Genomic DNA, 22328 nt, shown 5'->3' on the forward strand with positions numbered 1-22328 from the left:
AAAGTCACGTAGTCAATTTAGTCTAAAATGGTATTGCGAACGTCGTCTAATGAATTTGGAACGAGTTTGCTACGAGTGTAATTCCAGAATGTTTTGGTCCTTATACCCAATGAATATGGGTGTCCCTTTACTGTATTGCATTTGTAATAGAACTTCAACAACCGCAGTTGGAGACATAAAAAATTCATATGTCGGCCAATGACTCATTTTTGAGCTACTTCGTCGTGCACAGACGCCTTTTTCGGGCCATAGTGGGAGTTCTTGAGTGAGTCAAAAGGAAGCTGGAGACGAGCAGGAGTGAAACTTCAGGGATGACGAAGAGGGAGCGCGATGAAGTAGTTCTATGTAGCTGCTCCTCTCAGATTTCTAATCAGTTCTCAGGTCAGAGCCCATGAATTTCATGTTCAGGAAATTGCCAATGTCTGTCCGTCTGAATAATTTATTGCAATGCTCCATTTTGTCCCTATATTTTCTGTATATGTCATTTTTTCATGAATATTATCAATTTGTTTTTTTATAGTGGGTCAATGTGATCCGAGGATTTAAACTTGTTGGGGAGAAGTAAATTGATTGTTGAAATTTCATTTTGCCTTCGTTTTTTTGTTTTTTTTTTTGTGAAAATATGGAAAGGCTGCATAATTCATCTGGGAGCAGTCTACCAATATTGTTAACTCTTCTAGGTCACAAGAACCTTCTCTCTTTCTTTCTTTTTTAAAGAAAAGATTGAATTCGTTATTTCATTTTGCCTTCGTTTTTTTGTTTTTTTTTTGTGAAAATATGGAAAGGCTGCATAATCCATCTGGGAGCAGTCTACCAACATTGTTAACTCTTCTAGATCACAAGAACCTTCTCTCTTTCTTTCTTTTTTAAAGAAAAGATTGAATTCCTTCTTATATTCAGTTATATGCGTTACTTTCTAGTTTAATCTTCTATGCAACTCTATGTGAAATGAATACGTCTGCTAATAACACAAGAACTACTCTGGTATTTTGCAAAAATGATGGTGATAAGATATATTTCATAATGATATGCAGCAATCTCATCAACTTACAACAATTATGAATTGATGATTAGACAACGGATCTGATTAGATGAAACACCTGAGTTATTCATCAATGTAATGCTTTGGCAGGACATGAATTTGCATCCTTTTGGCACCTTTTTTGCCTGTAAATTTGGACTGAATCTCCAGCAGTTACCTCAAATCGTTCACTATATTTAGAAATTTCATGTTATTTTAGATATATCTCTTGAGTGCTTATGATTAATTTGGTCATTTTGTCTTAAGTACATGTTAGGCTTGATCCAGTTTCACTTAGGAAATAATATTTTTCATCTCAATATAAAAGAATTCATATTTTTTTAAAATCAAGAACTACATTCCTCGTTTAGATGATTCATTTTCTATTGGCTGTTTGATAATGGTGTAACAGTATTGGTAGACAGATCAGTTGCAAAGGTTTCTTCTATCTCTTTTGATTTGGTGACATGTATCATACCAAAGTTGTCTCTAGTTAACCAATGGCTGCATCTTCACTTGACAGGAATTTTGACAACTCTTTCACAGAGTAAAGGTTGAGTATGACTATGTGACTGTGCCATATCTTGCTGAAGTTTTAAAGGCATGTCATTAGATTAATGCTTTTATTGCCTTTATTTCTGATTCTTGGCTCCTCTCCGAACTATTTTTAAGTGGAAATATTGTAAATTTTTGTTACAACCTTATCCAAAATTCCTCTTGGGTATTCTTCGGTTACAATGATGGGAATGGTTGAAGCCTTTTAATTTTCTGGAAATGGGAAGACAAACCTGAAAACTAAGAAAAAAGTGGAAACGGGTTATTTGAAAACCTAAAAATTAATTTTTTTTCCTACAGTACGATAAAAGAGTTTCTTTTCTTTTTCCTTCAGTTTGAAATTTCAGTTTTTTTTTTTTTTTAAATTGATGATTCTTTTGCATGAAATTAGAAACAAATTACAAGAACAGAGGCAGATGAATGTCTTCAGCCCTTGGTACAAGTTGAGTGGAGATTATTGGAATTAGATTCTGACAGGAAACACATTTTGCAAGCGAAGTAGGAGATCTCAGAGTATGGTTGTCAGATACATCTAACCTGGAAAAAGTTCTAATATTTCATCAAAGATATGCTTTATTATCCAAGAAGGAGGGCGTTTCTGCTGGATCTAGCCAATGATTAGGGCAGAGTCACCCTCAATCACCTGTTCACAACTGGAGGGAGGAGCTTTGGGTGCCAAGTCTTATGCCTTGGAGAAGAGCTTTAGCTTCTGCTACCACTATACCACTTGTACCTGCTGAGCCAAAATAGGCTAAGAAAACTGTTCCTTTGGAGATCTGGATGACTCCACTAGCACCAGCTGGACCTTGGTTACCAATTGAGATTCTGTCAGAGTTTAACTATTTAAATGTCCGAGCTGGGAAAATCACATCACTCAACAAAATAAATTGCACTAGTTCTTGGGAACTTCCATAGTTCCATTACAAAAAGAAATTTCTTGCTTGGGAAGTCTGTTATAAAATTACGAGGGCACAGTATGTAGTTAATAAATTGTTGTGGAGTATGGTCAAAAGTAACAAAAATCTTAACCACTGTTGGATTGTGATTACTGGAAAAACAATTTTTTTAAGCGATCTGTCTCAAGAGATTCTGGTTGGAAATTTTTCATGGAAATGACATTTCTGGGCTTAATGAAGTGAAAATTCCATGTAATCATATTCTTCGTTTTTGTTTATCACAGCTTGTGGAATCTAGTTTCCTTCTGTAGAATGACCACAGACTGGAAGAGTGTGTGCGCTTATTCCCCATTCCTTTCATTATATACTTAATTCACAATAATGTTCAGTTTGCTACCATGACCTAAGTTGATATGTCTACCTATCAGATACAGGGCAATCTCAAGATAGTTACAACTGAGATATTGTTCAGGTATTTCTTCTCAAACTGAATAGTAACATTCAGTTCTCTGAAACATTTTTCACATTCCCTGTAGTCTATGAATATGTTAGATTCATACCCTTTTTTTTTATAGGGTAATTTCCAAGCATAGCCCTCTTTGATGTCATATTTTTAAATATCTAAATATAGCAACGTAGATATCATCTTTCTAGATATGGCTACGTAGTTAGAACCTAGTGGATAAATATGGTCCTGACAGAAAAAAGTGGAATGCCATTATTTACATGTATTAGATAGAAAACTAAGTGAGGAGATCAGGGAGTGGAGGTGGGCCTTTCCCTTCCGTTTCTGATGATATAGTGAAGGGTGGAGACTCTTTTCCCCTCTGTACAGAAAGAGAGGAAAGGATAGGGGCCTCTGCTCTCCCCTCCTCTCCATCAAGAAAACCTGTGGAAGGCCTCCCCTTTCATGTCTTGGAGAAGTTAAGGGGCTTATTTACGCCCCTTTACATTCTTGTATGGGGAGATTTCAAAAATGTTAATCATACTCTTGTTTTAACAGATTTCATTAAATTTTGACGTCTATATTTGGAAATAATGCTTCTTAAAGTACTATGTTTTTTTACATTTCTAGTATGGCCTCATGACTCATGAGCTCCATGGTTCAGGTTGTGCTTGTTGATCTGCTAGGCTTTTCTTGACGAAGAAATCGTCAAACCTTCACTGGATGGCTGTTGTTCTTTTAGCAGTTGAAGCCACCACAAGCAAGGTACATGTGGGAATTTTTTGACTCTTGTACTATCCATATTTGTTGCTTACCAGTATTATGCTTCTTCAGGGTCATCAAAACAATCCACAGGATTTGTTATGTTTTATTGTATGTTCAGTAAATGAACAGTGGATCCTACTCATCTTCAAAAAGAAAAAAAGCTACTAATATAAATGAAAAGGCTTTCGTAATATGCTCGAAAATAATTCCAATTACCAAATTACCATTATATCTTTGTTCCTTTGTCAACCTCCCAGCAATTCCTAGTAGGGAAAATGTTCTGTCACAGAAATGAAAGAGAGACATCCATTGTAATTTTTCTGAAAGTTTTCAATATATGCCACTCCCATTTGTTTCATTGACTAATTTGAAACCTACCTCACATCAAGACAATTATTGATAGGGCACGCAATGTACACTGTGAGAGAGGGGGATGTCCACTTGATCAAAAGTAGCTCAGGCTGTCGAAGCCTCTAATAATTGTTTCACTGAGTTATTATTATTACTGTTCTATTATCTTTTCTGTTTTCTTCTTGAACCTCGAAGTCTTATGGTGCTCTTGACCCCTTTCATGACAGATATTTTCATTGACTTGATTTGCATGTATGTATGCTTTCTGTACTAAAAAAATGTTTATAAGAAGTGCTTCTAGAACATGGATTTTACATTTAACATATTTCTGGTTAGACACTGGTGATTCTTATGAAGTGGATTAGAGTAGCATTAGTTGCACTCTTTTGGAGGTCTTGGACGTTGTTTGTCATGACAATGTGAGCAATAATCTTGCTTATGTCTTTTACTGAATTCTGTTTTGCTGTAATTGTTCATATTGAGGATGTTGTGCTTGAACTGTCAAGAAATGGCTTAATTGATGGAAATGTTTCTTTGTAACTTAGTTGAATAAAAAAATTGAAAGAAGTTCTGTCACGCAATACTTTTTGGTCTGTTTACTTTCTTTTTAACTATGGCCGAAAGAGTTGCTTGTGTGCATGTATAATTATGATCAATAGTTTTTGTTTTAATCCAAACTGATTCCTTTATGAACCTGCTTGACTTGGTTTCTTCAATTCTCACAATCATATAACCTGTCAAACATTGTTGACCATTCATTTTTAATGTCAACAGTCCCTTTCATGGGCATTTGATGCCAAAATTCTGGACCCATTTTTCACTCATAAACACCATAAATAGTAGTAAATTTTCAAATTTTAAATGTTGTTGATAGCATGCTGAGTCATAATTAAAGTAATAGTCGCTTCTTTTGTTTATGCAGGGGAAAGTATGTGGTGAGAGATCATGTGACTCCCTTTTCACCACCCCAATCCAAGCTACATGCTTGGAATTCTGTCTGCTTGTTTTCTCAGCTCTAGCAGGTGTCTACACAGAATTTCTAATGAAGAAGAACAACGATAGTCCATAGGGGCAGAATGTGCAGTTGTATATATTGGTATCTATGTCCATTAAAATTTTATGCCCCTTGTTCACATCATATTCTTATGCTCATCCTATTTGAACCTCTCTTTTTTTTTTTTTTTTTGTATCTATAATTTGTATTTCTCATGTTCTAGATGAACTTTGTTAAAGGTTTAGTTCAATCTTCAATATGGCACGATTACTTTTGGATGATTTCAAGAGTGGTTTTGAAAATGGACCATGGTGGCAGTGCCTTTTTAATGGGTACAGTATTTCAACATGGATGGTTTGTGCTGAACTTGGGTTTCAGTGGTTTGTTGGAATCGTGGTTGATGAAATATGGCAGATAACATTGTGAAGATATCTAAAATCTAAAGAGGTTGTACCTTCGAATTATTCTTTACTAAAATTTGGATATTTTCACACACCATTTTCTGGAAGAAAAAAAGCTTTTAACTCTGTATCTGTAAAACATGAAAAATGTACTATACCATGATGTAAATGGCCCTTGTACTTGGTGAAAATTGCATTCTGCAGGTTTATTCACATCAGTGTATCTTTTTGAATTTAAGTTCACTTCACATGTAAGTTGCCTTCGTTTGTGTGTATGTAGCTCTAACTTATTGATATTAATATGTTTGAAAACTAATGTTTTTTCTCATTTCAATTTGTATTTTAGACTGTCTAGTGGCTAGTAACCTGATCTTTCTGTTTGTGATGCAGCTTTTCTTGGGCACTATAATTTGCACGATGTCGTTACACTTGTACTTTGCCCCTACTAGCATGCTTGTAGATTTTCCATGTCACACCAAAAGCTGCACCTCAACCTCTGGACAAGGTTGCTACCTCCTGATGTAGGTCTAGCTGAAGGCAGTAATTTTAGCTCAAGCTTCGTCTCTAATTGGGTATGCAGTATATCTTAAAAATTGAGTGTCAAGTTTAGATAGTTTTTGGTTCAAGCAAAAGACTCTGGGCTTCTAGTTTTAAAATGCTACTGACATTCGGAAATCTTAGTACTGGTTACCAATCTTTTGATCCAGTCTAGAGATTGTACGTACTGAGAGCTATGCCTGATATGCAGGTAAGTGGATCAGAGCATTGCCGGTGTAATTAGTGGTTCTTAATTCATGACCAATATATCGCCTACTTGATTTCCTTTCTCTTCTGCATTACTTCCTATTTTTCTTGTCTGTTAGGTAGTAAGAAGAGAGCATCCACAACATCAGTAGCGTGGCAACAATAGATTGTCTCGCCATTTCCCCACAACCAGAGTCTTTAATGCTTGCCCTGGATGAGCATATCCATAAGCAGGTAAACCCTCTATTTTATATTTCATAATAAAAGCCTGACAAATTAAAAAAAAAAAAAAAAGATAGTTCTTCTCTCACAAAGAGGCGATGTTAAGACCTTGATGAGCACATCTGGAATTAGACAAAAACTTTAAACCATTAAAACTAGCCCTTTTTATCTTCACAAGAGTTATGTATCTATAGTTCTGTATAATCTGAAAAATTCCCTTCACTTTTTACAGGAACATAAATGCTTCTGCTGACAAATTCAGTTGTTCCCATCTATTCAGAATGCCAATCCAACCAAAAACCAGAAGGGTCCACCGACATCATGAAGGTTTAGCAAAGTAAGGTCAAGAAAAGGATAATTTGTAATGGCACCAAATTAAAACTTGGGGCCTCAGTTTTTTAACTTTCAAATCATATATTGCTTGAGACTATGACATTTCATCAACTCACGAGCAAACGAAGGAGAGTGGTTGCGTGTGATTGAATGACTTCAACATCCGCCCTCTAGCCGTCTCTCTTCCTTTAACTTGCTTATCAAATGCGTCTGCTTTTGAGCTAAACAAATTAAGAGAGAGATTGTAGGCGCTAATGCATTTCAAAAGAAGGGGAGAATATCAACTCTGGGTGGAGCCAACAATTTTCAAGTTTTCTTCCACTCACTCCCAGCTTTAGTGGATGATTATGGTGCGAAGATTTGATTTTCAAGTTTGGTCTTTCTGTGCAGTGATTTCAACTCGGAACCTTGTTATTGACGTTGGGATGGAAGACTGTGGAAAAAGGAAGGTAGGATGAATTCTGGAAAACAACTTTAGTATTTTTACTACATTTTTCAAGCTGAGGAATAGTTTTAGAAAGAAAAAAGTGTAAAACTTTTTTTACCCACGAAAGTAAAATAATGATTTAAGCTTTATAAGTCAGGCAAACCAAGCCATGGCGAAGTCAACAGTGAAGTCTCAAGTGATAAATTCAATTACTTTTGTTCACATACCCACCTGGAAGTAAAAACTCACCTAATCTGAATAATTTACTTCAATTCTATCATCCTTTTGCAGGGTATAGATAGAGGAATGTGTGTTGGGAGTGACTTGCACTTAAAACAAACATATTCTTCTCTCTATATCATTGAATAATTATCAGCCTTTGTTCTTCCTTTAATGTAAAAACACTTTAAACTTTCATAATGAGGCCAAACTTTCATTAAAGGCCAAGCAACACAGACGAGGTGTTTGTTGCTTGGTCTTAATGACATGATTCAGCAATACCCATTATTGCACAACCTCTTATTTTGTCCAACTTGGGCTTCAGATGACATGAAATGGCTTACAGAAAAGGGAAAAGACAAGCTTAAATAGTCTGTTAACAAACAGACATGGCATCACTCAAATTTGAAACAAAATGGTAGGGTGGTGCCGACCATGATCTTGTTGGGGGGTTGGGGCCTCCTCTGGGAGGTCCATCTTGCAATGATCCATTTCAATACTCGTACATGCTAATAAAAACCATATGGAAAGCAGATTGCAAACTTTAATGCGAAGCTGAATATTAATTTATGATCTGTTTTATTTTACTTTTCACCTGTTCTCCTCCATACCCAGTACACACATTATAACACCGGCGTTCTCCACTAGCTAGTAGTTATTACCCATTTGGCACTCCAGAGAGTACTCGTGCCCATAAAAACACACCCCCCACCGACCTTCCCACTGGTTAAACTCCGACGACCAGGTAAAACAGAAGAAGAGTAGATGGAAGCCGAGACCTCGACATAGGGATTTGCGCATGCGCATTACTTCAGGCTTGTTCTACGCTGATAACCCACCTCTTAGCTTATTAAATTCCTTATTATATTAGATTAAGTCAACTCATTATGAGTTGAATGTCCCGGTGCTTTCTACACGTTGACGCTGATTACGAACATGATTATAATTCCGGCTCGGTAAATCAGTGTCTCCGATCTAAAGATCCGAACGAATCGCTTTGTCTCTAAGCGATTAAACTAATCCCTTTTTTTTTTTCCGGTCTTCTTCCTCCCGTCGACGGCCAACTCGCGTTTTTATTATAAAAAGACTCACCGGCCGTCATCAACGGCGGCGTTGACACGTTGGCGTACGGCTGATGAGAGGCAACCGCGTGGGATGACGTGGGATGCTTTTGCAGCCGGCGTGGCTCGTAGTCTCTGCCATTCGAAGCCGTATCTGAGGAGATAGTAAAACGGTCGTACTTGTGGGACCTACGATCAAAAATCTTGACCGCTTAGGGCCTTTTCTCAACCACGGTTAAGATGGAACCCTCCCCGTTAAATACATGCCTACCTTTTCTCCTCTACACTCGCGCTCACTCCTTTCGAAAAATTTGAGGGGAGAGCACTGGCAGTGAAGCGTGTTACAGACAGACAAACCTGTTTTTGCTCCGAGAACTAATCCGTCGATAGGCCATGCTTCATTGCTGCATTTTGTTTTAGAGGCGTGAGGGAGAGCGAACTTCTGGAGATATTTTTGGAGTGGAGATACTGAGCAGAGCATGCTCAGTCCCCTGAGCTCTCAAGCCAAAGGAAGTTGTTGCCTGAGCCGTGATTTTTAAGTCCGAAAAAATGACTGTATTTGGCCACTCCGCCGCCGGATTTCTCACCGGGAAGCAGGTTTTCCCAGTCGATTGCGAGTCGGAGGTGTCTCAGCGACTGGTCGAAGCGACGCATGCCGGCGATCTGAAGTCTGCTCTTGAGTGCATCGCTGATCCATTTATCGATGTCAACTTTGTCGGCGCTGTTTGCTTGAAAACCAGGACGACGGAGATCGTGCTTCACGATGAATCCGCGAACAAAGTGCGGATCGACTATGAGGAGTTCAAGGCCGACGTGTCGCCCTTGTTTCTTGCTGTTCATGCCGGAAATCTGACTCTCGTGCGCAAGCTACTGGTATGTGCTCTGTTTTGATCGATTCCTTTTTTAGTCCAATTAGATTTCGCCCTTTCATTACTGTCTGCTCTCGCTTCTCCGTTACTCCTGCTACGACGATATGATCTTTAGGAACTCATTTTCATTTTAGTCTCTGTTCTCTTCAATTATAATTATTTTTCTCTTCACGCCTCCATTTATTTATCTGATGCTTCGGTGCCTGTGGGCAATTTACTTCAGCATTAAGGAAGCTTCATATTCAATACGGCAGCAAAAATTCTGACATCCTGAGCCTAATGTTTTACTCTTTTTCTCTCTTTTTCTCCTTGCATTTTGCGGTCTCTCTAGCTTGATCATTATAATATTCTCTCTGATTTCTGTTTCTGTTTCTGTCTTTCTCTTTCTCTTTTTTCCTTTGTTGGTGTTCATCTGTTTCTACTACTCGTTCTACCAGCTTGGTAGTCATTGGTGGACCATAAATCAGCATTTCATCCTACTGCAACTTGATTCAGTGTCGTACTTTTCCTTTTCCTCAATAAGATATCCGACACTGTGTTGGCCTCTTTCCTTCTATGCTTTCTACACGAAAAAAAGGAAAGTCCTTACACAGCTAGTCTAGCCAGTCTCGGACTTTGGACTCCTCCAAGGGTTTAGTCTACTGATCTATCTTAGCGTTTTTGTTTGCTTTTTGTCTTTTCTGAATAATATCTCAACCGTTCTCAAGAAAAACATTATCTCAACCATTTTCTCAAATTTGTTAAACTTCGAAGTTTGAACCATTCAAATTTCAGAAATTTGAACGCGAAGTGAAATCTTGACATCATCGTTTGGTTGCTTTCCACATGGTTCCTGGATACTTTTTCTGAATTCGCCAAACAGATTTCGCTATTTTTTTTCGCATTCCGATAGGGACCGCAGATTTAGTGGACCACACTGAATGTCTGGATCACTAATCTTCCCCGTAGAGGCTTAAATTCCCTGCTTTATGTGACTTTGGAAATTGTCTATTCTATGCTCATCCGTCAGATCGTTAATTGATCTCTACGTATCCTTGTACATTTTTTAATCTCGAACCAAACACGGAGTGCGGTTCGGTTAAGCTGCAAACCAAAGTCAGACGACTGATTCACTGCGGCCGTGAAAGGGACTATTCTTTTATTTCTCCTATTAAAAGATACTATTTTATTACTAACCTTCTGGTGTGATTTCTTTGACTGATTTACGGGCGGTGTCGCGTATCCTGTATTTAGAAGTTGGCAGTATGCAGTAACCTTTAATAGAAGTATTGGATACTCTAACGATTTAGTAATTAGTATCCTCCCACCTGACTCTCGTGACTCCTGAAATAAGCTCAGTGTGCAGTGAAACTCCTAGAGGACAGGCAGCATGAGAAATACATGTTATGTTCCTGAGCTCTCTAAACTGTTTGCATCTCACATCTTTTAATAATTGGATACATGCACGCTGATTCGGAGAACATATAGATTGATTGCAACATGACAAAAATAGTGAAGTGGCTTTGTTTTTCATTGTACCCTATCCTATGCACAACCGATCAAGTCTAAAATCGGAAATGGTTTCTAGAAAAAACGGTAGCTGGATGCGTCTGAACAAGTCCCATACTCAGATCTGAAGATTGATGTGTTGATCTCAATCTCTCATCAAACTGCAATATATTGGAGTGTCTAATTTTTTTATTCAATTCTAGTTTTTTTCCGTGTGTTATATTTGACTGCTTTTTTGTCTGTCCTCGCAACAGTATTTTACGTTCTCGAGTGAATGAGGTTAACATTTTTCCCTCTCAGAGAGTTTATCAGTTAAATGTCAGTATATTCCAGTCTAAATTTTGTACATTGATATTCCAATCATCATAACTCACAACCATCGCGTCGTGTGCATTATTCCAATACCCTTTTTTTCAGATAACCCATAGGAAACTCGTTCCCGTTGTCTTTACCAGCCATATCCTCTGTAACTCGAAACCGTCCAAAGATTCGTCATCAGATCGGATCATAATTCATATCCAAGTGCTCCGTCTGGTGCTGACATACAAGACAAAATAGATAAAGGATACGAAAATGAAAAGAGAGGGCGCTTGTACAGTTTTTGTTTGTGCTTTACTGGTAAATCTAAGGTTTGTTATCCTTTTTTTTTGTTGTTGTCTTTTATGTGATCAGAGTGTTGGTGCGAACGTGAATCAGAAGTTGTTCAGAGGTTTTGCAACCACAGCGGCGGTGAGAGAAGGACATGTGGAGATGCTGGAGATCCTGTTGAAGGCTGGTGCGTCTCAGCCAGCTTGTGAGGAGGCATTGATGGAGGCGAGCTGGCATGGCAGGGCTAGGCTTGCGGAGCTGCTAATGGGATCTGATCTTATCCGGCCGCACGTTGCCGTGCATGCACTTGTTGCTGCCAGTTGCAGAGGTTTCGTGGATGTCGTTGACACTCTAATGAAGGTAATATAATTCTTCCCTACTTGAATTTACTACGCACACCTGACTGATGATATGCGGATATGTCTATCACGCGCGGGTAATTGGCTTCTTACTGAAACTGTTATTAAGCATTTGCATGTAGAATCTCCTAGATTGGTATAATGAACCAGCCCCTCGAATTGCTAAAGGCCTTAGGAAACCCTTTTTATGATGCTCCAAGGATGTATGGGCAATGCTTCCGTGTGTGAAAACCTAGAATAAGATGTCCTGATGGAGTCTAAAAAAACAAATCGAGTTGCATCATCCACTGTGCAAGTTTGAAGGACAAATTTGAGTTCCTTACAAAACCTGCAGCGCGCTCCGTGAAGCTATCTCCCTCTGTATTGACGCCCTGCAGGTCTCGGATAAGGTTTAGACGATGTTGCTTATCTTTACGTACTTCTAGCATTTTCTCCCAGTATCCTATGGCACCACGACCTCTTTGAAAGGATGAAAAGTTTTCATCTTTGGACAGGGACTGGAACGCTTCGAAGTCTACTCTTTACCGCATACGTTAATGCCTACCGTATTACAGAATTCGACCAAATTTTTATCACCCAAACTTCAGTGCTCGTCGAAAGGTATCACAAAGGAATCTCAAGAATTCCCTTACCCAGTCTTATATTTTTCCACAAGGAAAAGACACTGCACTTCCTTGTGGATCAACCGATCAAAGCATTCCAATTTAACAAGTTTCTGATTGATCAACACCTATATGCTTTTTGTCACCTTTGTTTGTGGTCTGAATGTTTTTAAGAATTTGTTCAGATGCTGCCTTGGGGATTGTACTTCGTCTTGGTGACTGGAGATCTTTTTAATCGCTCTAATTTCTCTTTATTACAGTGCGGAGTTAACGCAAACGCTGTGGATAGAGTGCTGCTCCGATCTGCAAAGCCAGTTCTTCACACAAATGTCGACTGCCCCGCCCTTGTAGGGGCTATTATTAGTAGGCAGGTTGCTGTGGTTCGCCACTTACTACAGGTATCCGCTAGTTCCTGCTACACGATTAAGGCAGCTTTTGATGAAGTGGGTCAATCTACTAATGTTAAAGTCGATTGGCAGGACCATACACACATGTAGCCGGGACCCACCTTATCATCACTAATCGTTGATTTAATTCTCTTATATCTAGATTACTTATCTATCAGTAATCTGACGTGCGCTAGCCGTTTTGGTGATGATTATCAGGTTGGCGCGAGAACAGACATTCAGGTGAGTCTAGGAGCTTGGTCATGGGACCCTGCATCTAGTGAAGAGTTCCGGGTTGGAGCTGGCCTGGCGGAACCCTATGACGTCACTTGGTGTGCTGTTGAGTATTTTGAATCTACGGGTTCGATTTTGCGATTGCTTCTCCGATATCATTCCCCCAATCATCCACACTTCGGCAGGACACTCATCCACCATGCTATTCTCTGCGCGAATGCTGGGGCTCTCAACGTTCTGTTGGGTGAAGGTGCGGACTTCGAATTCCCAGTCAAAACGAGTCGGGGAACGGAGTTCCGGCCGATTCACATGGCTGCTCGTCTCGATCAACCAGGAATCCTCCAAAGTCTTGTCAATGCTGGGTGCGATCTCAACTCGAGAACAGACTCAGGGGACACTGCAGTGATGATTTGTGCGAAGTACCGGAGAGAGGAGTGCCTCCGAGTTCTGGCCTATGCTGGCGCCGATTTTGGCCTGCTCAACATGGCAGGTAATAGTGCTGCATCAATTGCCAGCTCTGGTGGGTGGGGTCTGGGCTTCCAAAGGACAGTGCTTGACGTAATCGGTGCAGGGAAGAATGTTCGGACAAGTAATTTACGCGTGTTCTCGCCGGTATTTTTTGTCACGAAATCAGGTGACATCAAGTCACTGAAGACTCTGATCGAGCAGCCTAGCATCAACCTTGATGAGCAGGATGAGATTGGCTTCTCTCCACTTATGATTGCTGCCATGGAAGGCCATTTTGAAGCTTTTCGTTTACTAGTTTTTGCTGGTGCTGATGTGAAGCTCTCAAATAAATCAGGCGATACGGCCATTGGTTTCGCGGGGTCAAGCAAAAATAAAGACCTTTTTGAGAAAATCATGCTCGAATTTGAAATCGAGAAGGGTATCCGTGGACCTGGCGGGTTCTATGCCTTGCATTGTGCGGCCCGCAGAGGAGACTTACAAGCTTCGAAGTTGTTAACAGGCAGGGGATACGATGTGAACGTCCGGGACAGTGAGGGTTACACCCCGCTCATGCTAGCTGCAAGGGAAGGCCATGGGCAACTCTGCTCGTTCTTGATATCATGTGGGGCCCGCTGTGATCTGTCGACCCAACGCGGTGAAACAGCGCTTTCACTTGCTAAGAAAAATCGTGAGCCTGGGAATGAGTCAGAGCGTGTAATACTAGATGAGCTAGCACGTACGCTGGTTTTGGGTGGGGCCAGTGTGCAGAAGCACACGAAGGGAGGCCGAGGAAAGCCACACGGGAAAGTGATGAAGATGGCGGGGCCAGCCGGAGTGCTGCTGTGGGGTAAGTCAAAAAAGAGGAATGTGGTGTGTAGAGAGGCAGAGATTGGCCCTAGCGCTGCATTTCAAAGGAACCGACGTAGGAAGGGAGATGCCAATGAACCTGGCATCTTTCGGGTGATAACAACTAAGAACAAAGAAGTCCATTTCCTGTGTGAGGGTGGACTCCAAGATGCAGAACTCTGGGTAAGAGGGATTAAGCTTGTGACTAAAGAAGCAAATGTGTAAAATTCAGGAAGAGAGGCATTTATATGCCGGAGAAGGTGTTTTCATATTGAAAGGAGACGTAGAGTAAGGAGGGTGTCGGACAGCTGTAAAAAGTTGGAATATTAGTAGTAGAGAATACTTAATCTCTAAGTATTTTGGGATCTCTTTGAATGTAATGAAGTGCTCTGGATGCCGCAGTGAATTCCAAAAAATCAAGTGTATTGAGAGCTACTAATAGAAACCACTTTGCAAATGTTTTCTCCTCTTAGACAGATATTTGATAATTATCTAACTAGAATTATGTATACTTTGGTAGAGTGGATGTAACAGGTCAACTAACAAAGGAAAATATTGCAAATCATCTGTCCCTCCCTCCCGCAACAGTTTTGATTACACTTTTTCACCACATGCTTCCTTCCTTTCGGCCTGACAACATCAATTAGCATCAAAAGAAATTCAACAAAGCCGACCAGACTCCGCAGTGACTAAGGTAGAATCTGCCTGACTCAAAAGGGCTTCCCAAAAAGAACTGCTCAACAATGTCACCTGCAATGAACACTGTTCTGTGAATGAAACATATTTTAGCCAGCTTATTTCCCCATAATTTCTTTCTCTTTTGCCTTGCACATGTCATCTGCGGACTTCACAAATTTTTTCGTCATCTCCTCAACCTAGAGATACATAAATGAGAATCAGATAAGAAAGGAACAAACACGACAATTCCTTTGTGTGCATTCATTCAAGTTGATCACTCACTTCTTTCTCGAGCCTCTTAGCATCATCTTTTGGAATACTTGATGCTGCTTTCTTTATGGAATCCAATGCCTGCACAATCCAAAAACTAACAATCAACAGATACCAAAGCAACCAATTATGGATGATAAACTAATAAATGCGCTGATGTGCACTGAAGTGCTCATCAGCTACAATTGAACCCCTGACTCAAGCAGCCATGAGAAAATTCAATTATGAGTCAACTTCTAAAAAATAACTTCTTATAAACTAATGGAAACCATAGGTATTAGTGAATCAGTGATTATTGACAACTCAGAAGGAGAAGAATGCACTACTAGTAGACAAGTGAATATTTTGCTTACCCTTTGACGTGCTCTTCTGATGCTCTGCTTAACATCTTCAGCAGATTTTGAGACCAACTTAGACATTGCCTAAATATACAGATGGATTGGACTAAGATGAATATTAGAGTAGATATGTAATATAAAAGCACAATTTTTTTTCTTTCTGATGGTGTGAAATTATTTTAAAGAGGGGGAGAGAACCCCTCTTTAGCAAGCCCATCATCTAAACCATTAGCTAATCCAACTACGTGAGACCAACCAATTAAAATAAAATAAATCAAATCCAAAAACTGACATAAAAAAACAGAGCAAGGCAGAAATAATATAAAACTAAATGAAGGATTCACCTGGATGTGCTCTTTGGTTAACCTGGTATGGATAGCAAGAATTGAAAAAAAAAAAAAAAAAAAAGAGTTAAACAAAGGGAACATAGAGATATTGCTTTATAGAGTTGAAACAACTCAGATAAAGTGGGTAGTCCATTGGCTTGACTGATTGAGGTCAACACTCGTTAAATTAAATTAGGAAAAACAAGAAAACAGAATGACATGGCAGTACCACTTACGGTGGTATAGCTGCAATCAGTCTTTGGCCATCTTGTCTTGGGTTTAAGCCTAATGGAGATGAAGCAATTGCATGTTCTAACTCCTTCAAGGTCTGCAACAAGGAAAAATGTCTTTGTCAGGGAATATGAGTAACTTCACCACGCTTGATTGCTTTTCTCATTGAAATAAACAACTAAAACCATGAAGTGTAATAGGCATTCCCAATATATTGGTATTTCATCATCTGGTGTACAGCCATGGTAATTAGAGTCACTGGTCTTTTGTTTACTTTCAAAATGATATATTTGAAGATGAAAAAACTTTCTTTTTCCTGTCTTTCCCTGAACCAAAAATGCAACCACAAAATGAAATAAATGAAAAATGTACTCCAGGTAGTTAATCATATGGTGTACAGCCACAGTAGCCACCGCTTCATGTGCTTCCTTACATTAAACAATAATATTTTTTTTTGAGGCATCAAATATGTAACACTTTAGTCAACAGGCAAATATTATTTCCATGTCTTTAAAAAAATAAATAGAAACAGAAAAGTTTTGGCCCAAGAGGTCCTTAATGATGTTCTCATAAAACAAAAGCTTTTGGAAATTCCCATAATTCTCATAAAGTCAATAAAACCAAAGCAAAATTATGGTCTGCATATGGTGTCAGAAAACAGCATATGAAACAAAAACAGGAAAGAAGTTTTGATATTTGTGTTGAAAAAAAAAAAAATAAGTCCACTTTGATCGGATTTATGTGCTCTTTGTTCTGCTTCTCTTATTGCAGATGCTTCTTTTCTTCCCACTACTCTCATGTGACACACACCAATTAGACATCGATGCACCATGCAAGGAAAATACCTCACTTTAAGGTTCAAGTCAGCAGGGCCAAATAGAACCATTGGTGCACTTTGTGTTCATATTATGACTTTGAGAACTAGACCAACTCACCTGCTTCATCATATAGGATACTCTTTACTATCTCTGCACTGCAAATTTAGGTCTCCTAGTGTATAAATGGATGCTGGTCATTTCAACTAATCAGGTATTGTAGACTCTGTGGAAAATGATGCTATAGTGCTGTGCATTTACGCTGGTTGTCCATATCATAAATTTAACATCAAAATCTGTCAGAAAGAAATGAAACATTTTGGCTACTTACACTTTTTAAGGTCAGAGTTTTAAGATGGTTTCTGGTTTTAATGTTCTCAAAGAAATTACATAAAAAATGTTAGAGTAGTCCCACATAGATCAAGGATTAGAAGACCCAATCTGATCCAATCTAGTGTGTGATTTCCTCTCTGTTTAGGCCATGAAAAAGTTCTCGCAGTCAATGTAAAGATCAGAAATTTAGAAAATTAATACATTCAAAATGAGAAAGATATCCAGATTCTAACGGTTATGATGACTAAGGAAGTAAAAACTAATGATAAAGAATGACAAAGAGAAGTATCTGTACATTCGGATCATAAGGTGTAACCGAGAGGTTTTGTGAATCTATGACAGAAACAACCGCAATACGTGTCAAAGGCATTTTTACACCATTTGTCTCTACGTTTATATGATCCAGCATTCCTGCAACAGAAATACTCCAAACATTAACCCCAAGAAGAAATCATCAAAAGAATGAATAGAAACATAAGATGATTAACAGCATTAAAACCTGGTGCAGCCCTTCCTGTCCTCAACTTGCTAAGCTCTCGCGACAATGCGATTACTGCTGCATCCATCTGCGCAAGAGCAGTTGCCTTGACAGTAGGCCCTATGTTACGGTCCACTTTAACTCCACCATCTTCATCATCATCGTCGGCGACCTCTAAAAAATGCAGCTTGAGAAAAATCAAACGCATAATGAAATAGACGATGGCTTGGTAGATGAAGAATACGAATGTATAAACTGCCCAAAATGGAAAAATTAAGTTCAATGAAAGAGGAAATCTAGGTTATTGAAAGACCTCCCCCCCCCCCCCCCCCCCCACCCCACCCATCCCTCCCAAAAAAAAAAAAAAAAACCTAAGGCACCCAAATATAACTTCAAAAGACAAACTGAAAAGAAAAAAAATCGTAAGTGACCTTACTTGATTTCTTTCCTTTAGCGAAACCTCTCTGACTTTCAATACGAAATCCAAAGTCCAATCGGCCAAAGCCCCGGTGACAATGAAGAGCTGTAGCCGAACCCACACCAGAGAGATGTGAAATGTTGCTAAAATTACGAGAGTTCCGAAGAAGGACTAAGCTTTTCGTGGAGAAAGCACGTCTAAGAAGCGTTGCCATAGGTTTTCTCACTGCTTTTCTTCTTCCTCCGCTTGCTGCAGACTCATGGAAAGCTGATGAAAACCAGTCTCTTCTCCCAGGTTTACGCTCTGGGGTTTTGGTTGCCTTTTGGGCCTAGGCCCACGAGATTTTCATAATTACCCCTTTCTTATAATAAAATTACGAGTAATCCTGTGGCGCTTCAATCTTCTTCGCGGGCCCACAATCATCAAGAAATCCAGATCACGTGCAAGGCACGTGCCGCTCTTCCGTCTCATTGGCTGATATTTGCCGCGATCCACATCCGTTTGTCGTCTCGGAAGTTCAGAGCTACTGCAGCAGGAGCGGGACTGCTTGCAGGGAAACATAAATTCCTGTAAAATTTGCCGTTGTCCTTATGTGGATTTTCTTCTCGCTGGAGTCGTGCTTCTTCTATCTTGGCTAGAGAAATATGAAGGCTTTCTCTTCTGCTCCACGGGCTACTCACTCCCCTTATCAGTTACCTCTTCTCAGAGAAATTCTTTTGTCAAGGTAAAGATAGTCTTCTGCTCAATATAGCACGATTTTATTTCAGTTTTTTTAAACACGTTTATGTTTATGGCTATGTTTCAGTAGCCGGAAGTAGGTAGTTTCATGTAACCAATAACCGTCGTCTATTACAAAGTAAATTAGTTGGTTTTCCTTCCGAAAGGAAAATAATCCTATTCGGTTGGTTTGCGAGGCCTGGACGTTTGCTTTGGGACGCTACTCTCTTTTTTTTTTAAATCAGATTGAGCAGAAGCTGGATCCTTATCTATTTTATATTTTATCTTAGTTTTTGGACGTGATGTGTTGAATTTCTTTTATTGGTACAAGGTATTAATTTTTTTCTTCTCTTTTTCTTGTTTGAATTTGGTGTTTGTGGGAAATTGTTATCGTTTTATTATTGTAGTGAATTTGAGTATATATCAGATGCAGTAGCTAGAGGCTCAATTGGTGAAAGAAAGAATGTAGTGGATTAAGGTGTCATGATTTTAAATACGTAATTCGAGTTTGGTTTTTTATTAAAAGGTCGTGGAAATTTTGCAAGTTACTGAAATATCAAAAAAATTTCTGAAATTTGTTTTTTTTTTTTTTTCTGTTGATTGCGTGGTATTCTTGCTCTTTGTGATTTTGTGAATAATTGTTTTATTTTTCCAAATTTTGAGTGAAAAGACATATTAATTCATTTAAGATTGTTATTATAAGTGCATTCTGATATTCTCACCCTAACCATTGAGTAGCTGAGCCTCAAAATGTGCTAGTTTTCAGCTATGATAGTCATTCTTGTTTTCACTCATAGTGATAAAGGCACCAGATACCACATGGTTTACCCGAAAATTTGATATATGTTGGTCAATATAAAGTGCTATATTGGTTAAGATTGTCCATCGTAACCCAAACCAGTCTACTGAGATCCAATGTCAATGGTGATAAACCATGTTTATTGTATATGAAAAGTTCTTACAAGCAACATATGGGGCTCTTTGATGAGGTAACATGTGTTAAAATTGGAATGTTTACGTCGAACTCTCTGCATGTCAGTATATGGAGGCTACTGACAACAAAAATAGCATGGAAATGCAGAGCAGAATGAGGTCATTTTTTATTAGTCCTCTCTAATCTACTTTCTTAATTGCTATTTGGTGCTCAATTGCCAAGAGACTAAGTTCATATTTTGTGATCTATGGATTCGTTATCCTTCTCTGGGTTTTAATAGTTTTCCAGTTCTCCGATAACAAGTGCACATTGTATATAACACTCTTAGAGAGTGTCAGGAGTATCTAATCTTCTAGCTTCTCTACTCTTCAGGACTCAACTCTCTTTTCCTCAGCATGTCTTCACCTGCCAAGCAAGACTCGGTTAGCAATACTAATTCGTGTTCCTGTGCGATGTTGCTTCTTTGCATTACAAACTTATTCTGGAGATTTTATCTGATGACAGTTTGCTGATTTTGTGTTCACCATGTACTGATGTGAGGGCAGATGGGTCTGGGGTGGCTGGTGGGCATATCACAACAATACCATCAACTCTGTTAGTTGCAGAGAAAGAGGAGGCAAAAGCTGTTCTCTCTTTGTTCCTCAGAAAGCAGGGATTGAGTAATGCTGCCGTATCAAGAATAACCAACAAGTCAGATCATTTCATTGATCATTTGATATCCAGACTCCATGTTGTTCATAAATCTCGATATCTAGTAGGTTCGATTTCTTATGAATTATGTTTCTAATTTGATTTTTCTTTGCATGTTAATGCTTCTTAGACAGGAAATCTAATTTTCATTCAAGGATTAATCAAATATGCATGGGTTTGGCAGGAAGAGAATTGACAACTCTTGAGATACGAGATGCTCTTGTTCCTTACCTGGAGACTCTTCTAGATGAGTATGGAGATCTATTTGTAGACTCTGTAGGAAAATTTCCAGACCCACCCAGTAAAAACGGACCAAGTCCACCACCCCCTGAGAGTCCACCTAGTTCACTGTCTCCAAAGAATACCAGTCTTAGCTCCAAGAAGCTCAAAGCTATAGCCCGTGTCAGTGAAGTAGGCTCTAATGGTCAATTCCCTGCTCACATACAGTACCTCCTAGACCTGGGTATGAGTCTCAAACAAATCAAAGACATGACCAGGAAGTTCACTGCTTTTGCTTATTACAGTTTAGAAGGAAAAATTAAACCTGTAGTTGAACTGCTCCTTGACCTTGGAGTGCCCAAGTCAGATATCCCTATCATCCTCTACAAAAGGCCCCAGTTATGCGGAATTAGCATCTCTGAGAACCTTAAACCCACCATGAAATACTTAGAGAAACTTGGTGTAGATAAGAACCAGTGGGCCAAGGTGATATATAGGTTTCCAGCATTGCTCACATATAGTAGACACAAGCTGAATGTCTCTGTGGAGTACCTGTATGAATCGGGTCTTTCAAGTGAGAATATAGGGAAGATATTAACTCGTTGCCCGCACATTATAAGTTATAGTGTGGATGACAAGCTTAGGCCCACAGCTGAGTACTTCCGATCCATGGGTGTGGATGTTGCAGTTCTTTTGCACCGTTCACCACAAACTTTTGGATTAAGTATTGAAGCAAATTTGAAGCCAGTGACCGAATTTTTCTTGGAGAGGGGATATGATATGGTGGAGATAGGGACCATGGTTTCAAGATATGGAGCATTGTACACGTTCAGTTTGACAGAGAACTTGATACCTAAATGGGATTTTTTCTTAACCATGGATTATCCAAGGTCTGAACTGGTGAAATTTCCACAGTATTTTGGATATAGTTTGGTGGAAAGGATTAAACCCAGGTATAGGCAGGTCAAGGAGTGTGGAGTCAAGTTGCTCCTCAACCAAGTTCTTTCTGTTTCAGTTAGTGAATTTGAGAGGATCTTGAAGAGAAAAATGAAGAAACTTGCCAAAGACTCTGTTGATTTGGATCTTACATACACTGATGATGAAGATATTGCTACTGCAGTCGGAGATCTACAGTTGTAGATCCATCATCATACTAACTCTCAATACAGGGTTGTTTCAGTGTTGTTTGTTAATTATATCTGCCAAAAAATTACTGTTTCTATGTCATCAGTTCGCTTCCAGCTGAATGATAGATCCATTTTTTGAATTGAATCTGTATTTTTCTTATACACAACAGATGCTTCTTTATGCGTATATAATTCCACTTTACATGATAGATAAGACAGATTAGCCTAAGCACTGCATCTTGGCTTCTGGTGATGTTGGCCTTCGAAATGAAGATTGGTTCATTTGGCAGCAAGGTGCCAATTAATTAAAAATAAAAATGAAATCATGGTCAAATTTTTTTTAACAAAATGAGACATATTTGACATAATCCATTATTAATTTAACAGCGTAAAAATAAAAATACATGATTAATAAAAAAAACATATTTTTTGAAAATAAAAATAGGACCCCCCTGATGAGGAAGGAGCTCGGTTCTGTTGTTCTTATGGAAGCAAGCAAGG

General features: G+C 39.0%; 3 protein-coding genes and 1 long non-coding RNA gene across 9 annotated transcripts; 3 read left to right on the forward strand and 1 right to left on the reverse strand.

The window, feature by feature from the left end:
* Positions 1-216: 216 nt before the first annotated feature.
* Positions 217-7295, forward strand: LOC137944456 (uncharacterized). Of its 6 annotated transcripts, XR_011110828.1 has the most exons (8): positions 217-381; positions 1545-1622; positions 2757-2803; positions 2901-2944; positions 3582-3682; positions 4956-6176; positions 6292-6406; positions 6627-7092. It is a non-coding gene; the product is annotated as an uncharacterized lncRNA (long non-coding RNA). The 6 variants fall into 6 exon arrangements; XR_011110820.1 differs by adding an exon at positions 7118-7295 and having other exon boundaries at positions 1545-2944; positions 6627-6731; XR_011110826.1 differs by having other exon boundaries at positions 1545-2944; positions 4956-5129; positions 5819-6176.
* A 1450-nt stretch (positions 7296-8745) lies between these two features.
* On the forward strand, positions 8746-14714 carry LOC137944439 (uncharacterized). The gene is made up of 4 exons (XM_068790129.1): positions 8746-9307; positions 11464-11739; positions 12601-12738; positions 12946-14714. Exons 1-4 carry the CDS (start codon positions 8984-8986, stop codon positions 14476-14478), a joined length of 2271 nt encoding a protein of 756 aa, XP_068646230.1. The 5' UTR covers positions 8746-8983; the 3' UTR covers positions 14479-14714.
* LOC137944448 (uncharacterized) lies at positions 14656-18404 on the reverse strand. The gene is made up of 8 exons (XM_068790135.1): positions 18159-18404; positions 17744-17896; positions 17540-17655; positions 16102-16193; positions 15884-15905; positions 15555-15623; positions 15214-15282; positions 14656-15128 (listed from the first exon to the last, which is right to left on the reverse strand). The coding sequence occupies exons 1-8, from the start codon at positions 18352-18354 to the stop codon at positions 15048-15050; spliced, it is 798 nt and encodes a 265-aa protein (XP_068646236.1). The 5' UTR covers positions 18355-18404; the 3' UTR covers positions 14656-15047.
* Positions 18405-18733: 329 nt separating this feature from the next.
* LOC137958154 (transcription termination factor MTERF5, chloroplastic-like) lies at positions 18734-21898 on the forward strand. Its single transcript, XM_068805250.1, has 4 exons — positions 18734-18864; positions 20164-20213; positions 20337-20549; positions 20666-21898. Exons 1-4 carry the CDS (start codon positions 18785-18787, stop codon positions 21838-21840), a joined length of 1518 nt encoding a protein of 505 aa, XP_068661351.1. The 5' UTR covers positions 18734-18784; the 3' UTR covers positions 21841-21898.
* Positions 21899-22328: the final 430 nt, after the last annotated feature.

The sequence above is a fragment of the Aristolochia californica genome, unplaced genomic scaffold, assembly GCF_029961685.1.
Source record: "Aristolochia californica isolate CCGP_79_NKW_82.1479 unplaced genomic scaffold, dmAriCali1.0.hap1 SCAF_1, whole genome shotgun sequence".
In the NCBI taxonomy this organism is placed as follows: Eukaryota; Viridiplantae; Streptophyta; class Magnoliopsida; order Piperales; family Aristolochiaceae; genus Aristolochia; species Aristolochia californica.

Excerpts from the sequence above, each read along its gene's own strand:
- LOC137944439 (XM_068790129.1), top strand. The coding sequence starts at position 8,984 with ATGACTGTATTTGGCCACTCCGCCGCCGGATTTCTCACCGGGAAGCAG. Across the intron at positions 11,740-12,600 it reads TCGTTGACACTCTAATGAAG|TGCGGAGTTAACGCAAACGC; the intron begins GTAATATAATTC and ends TCTTTATTACAG. Across the intron at positions 12,739-12,945 it reads TGGTTCGCCACTTACTACAG|GTTGGCGCGAGAACAGACAT; the intron begins GTATCCGCTAGT and ends GATGATTATCAG.
- LOC137944448 (XM_068790135.1), bottom strand. The coding sequence starts at position 18,354 with ATGGCAACGCTTCTTAGACGTGCTTTCTCCACGAAAAGCTTAGTCCTT. Across the intron at positions 17,897-18,158 it reads CGCTAAAGGAAAGAAATCAA|AGGTCGCCGACGATGATGAT; the intron begins GTAAGGTCACTT and ends TGCATTTTTTAG. Across the intron at positions 15,906-16,101 it reads CTGATTGCAGCTATACCACC|GTTAACCAAAGAGCACATCC; the intron begins GTAAGTGGTACT and ends TATCCATACCAG.
- LOC137958154 (XM_068805250.1), top strand. The coding sequence starts at position 18,785 with ATGAAGGCTTTCTCTTCTGCTCCACGGGCTACTCACTCCCCTTATCAG. Across the intron at positions 18,865-20,163 it reads AGAGAAATTCTTTTGTCAAG|GACTCAACTCTCTTTTCCTC; the intron begins GTAAAGATAGTC and ends TCTACTCTTCAG. Across the intron at positions 20,550-20,665 it reads TAAATCTCGATATCTAGTAG|GAAGAGAATTGACAACTCTT; the intron begins GTTCGATTTCTT and ends TGGGTTTGGCAG.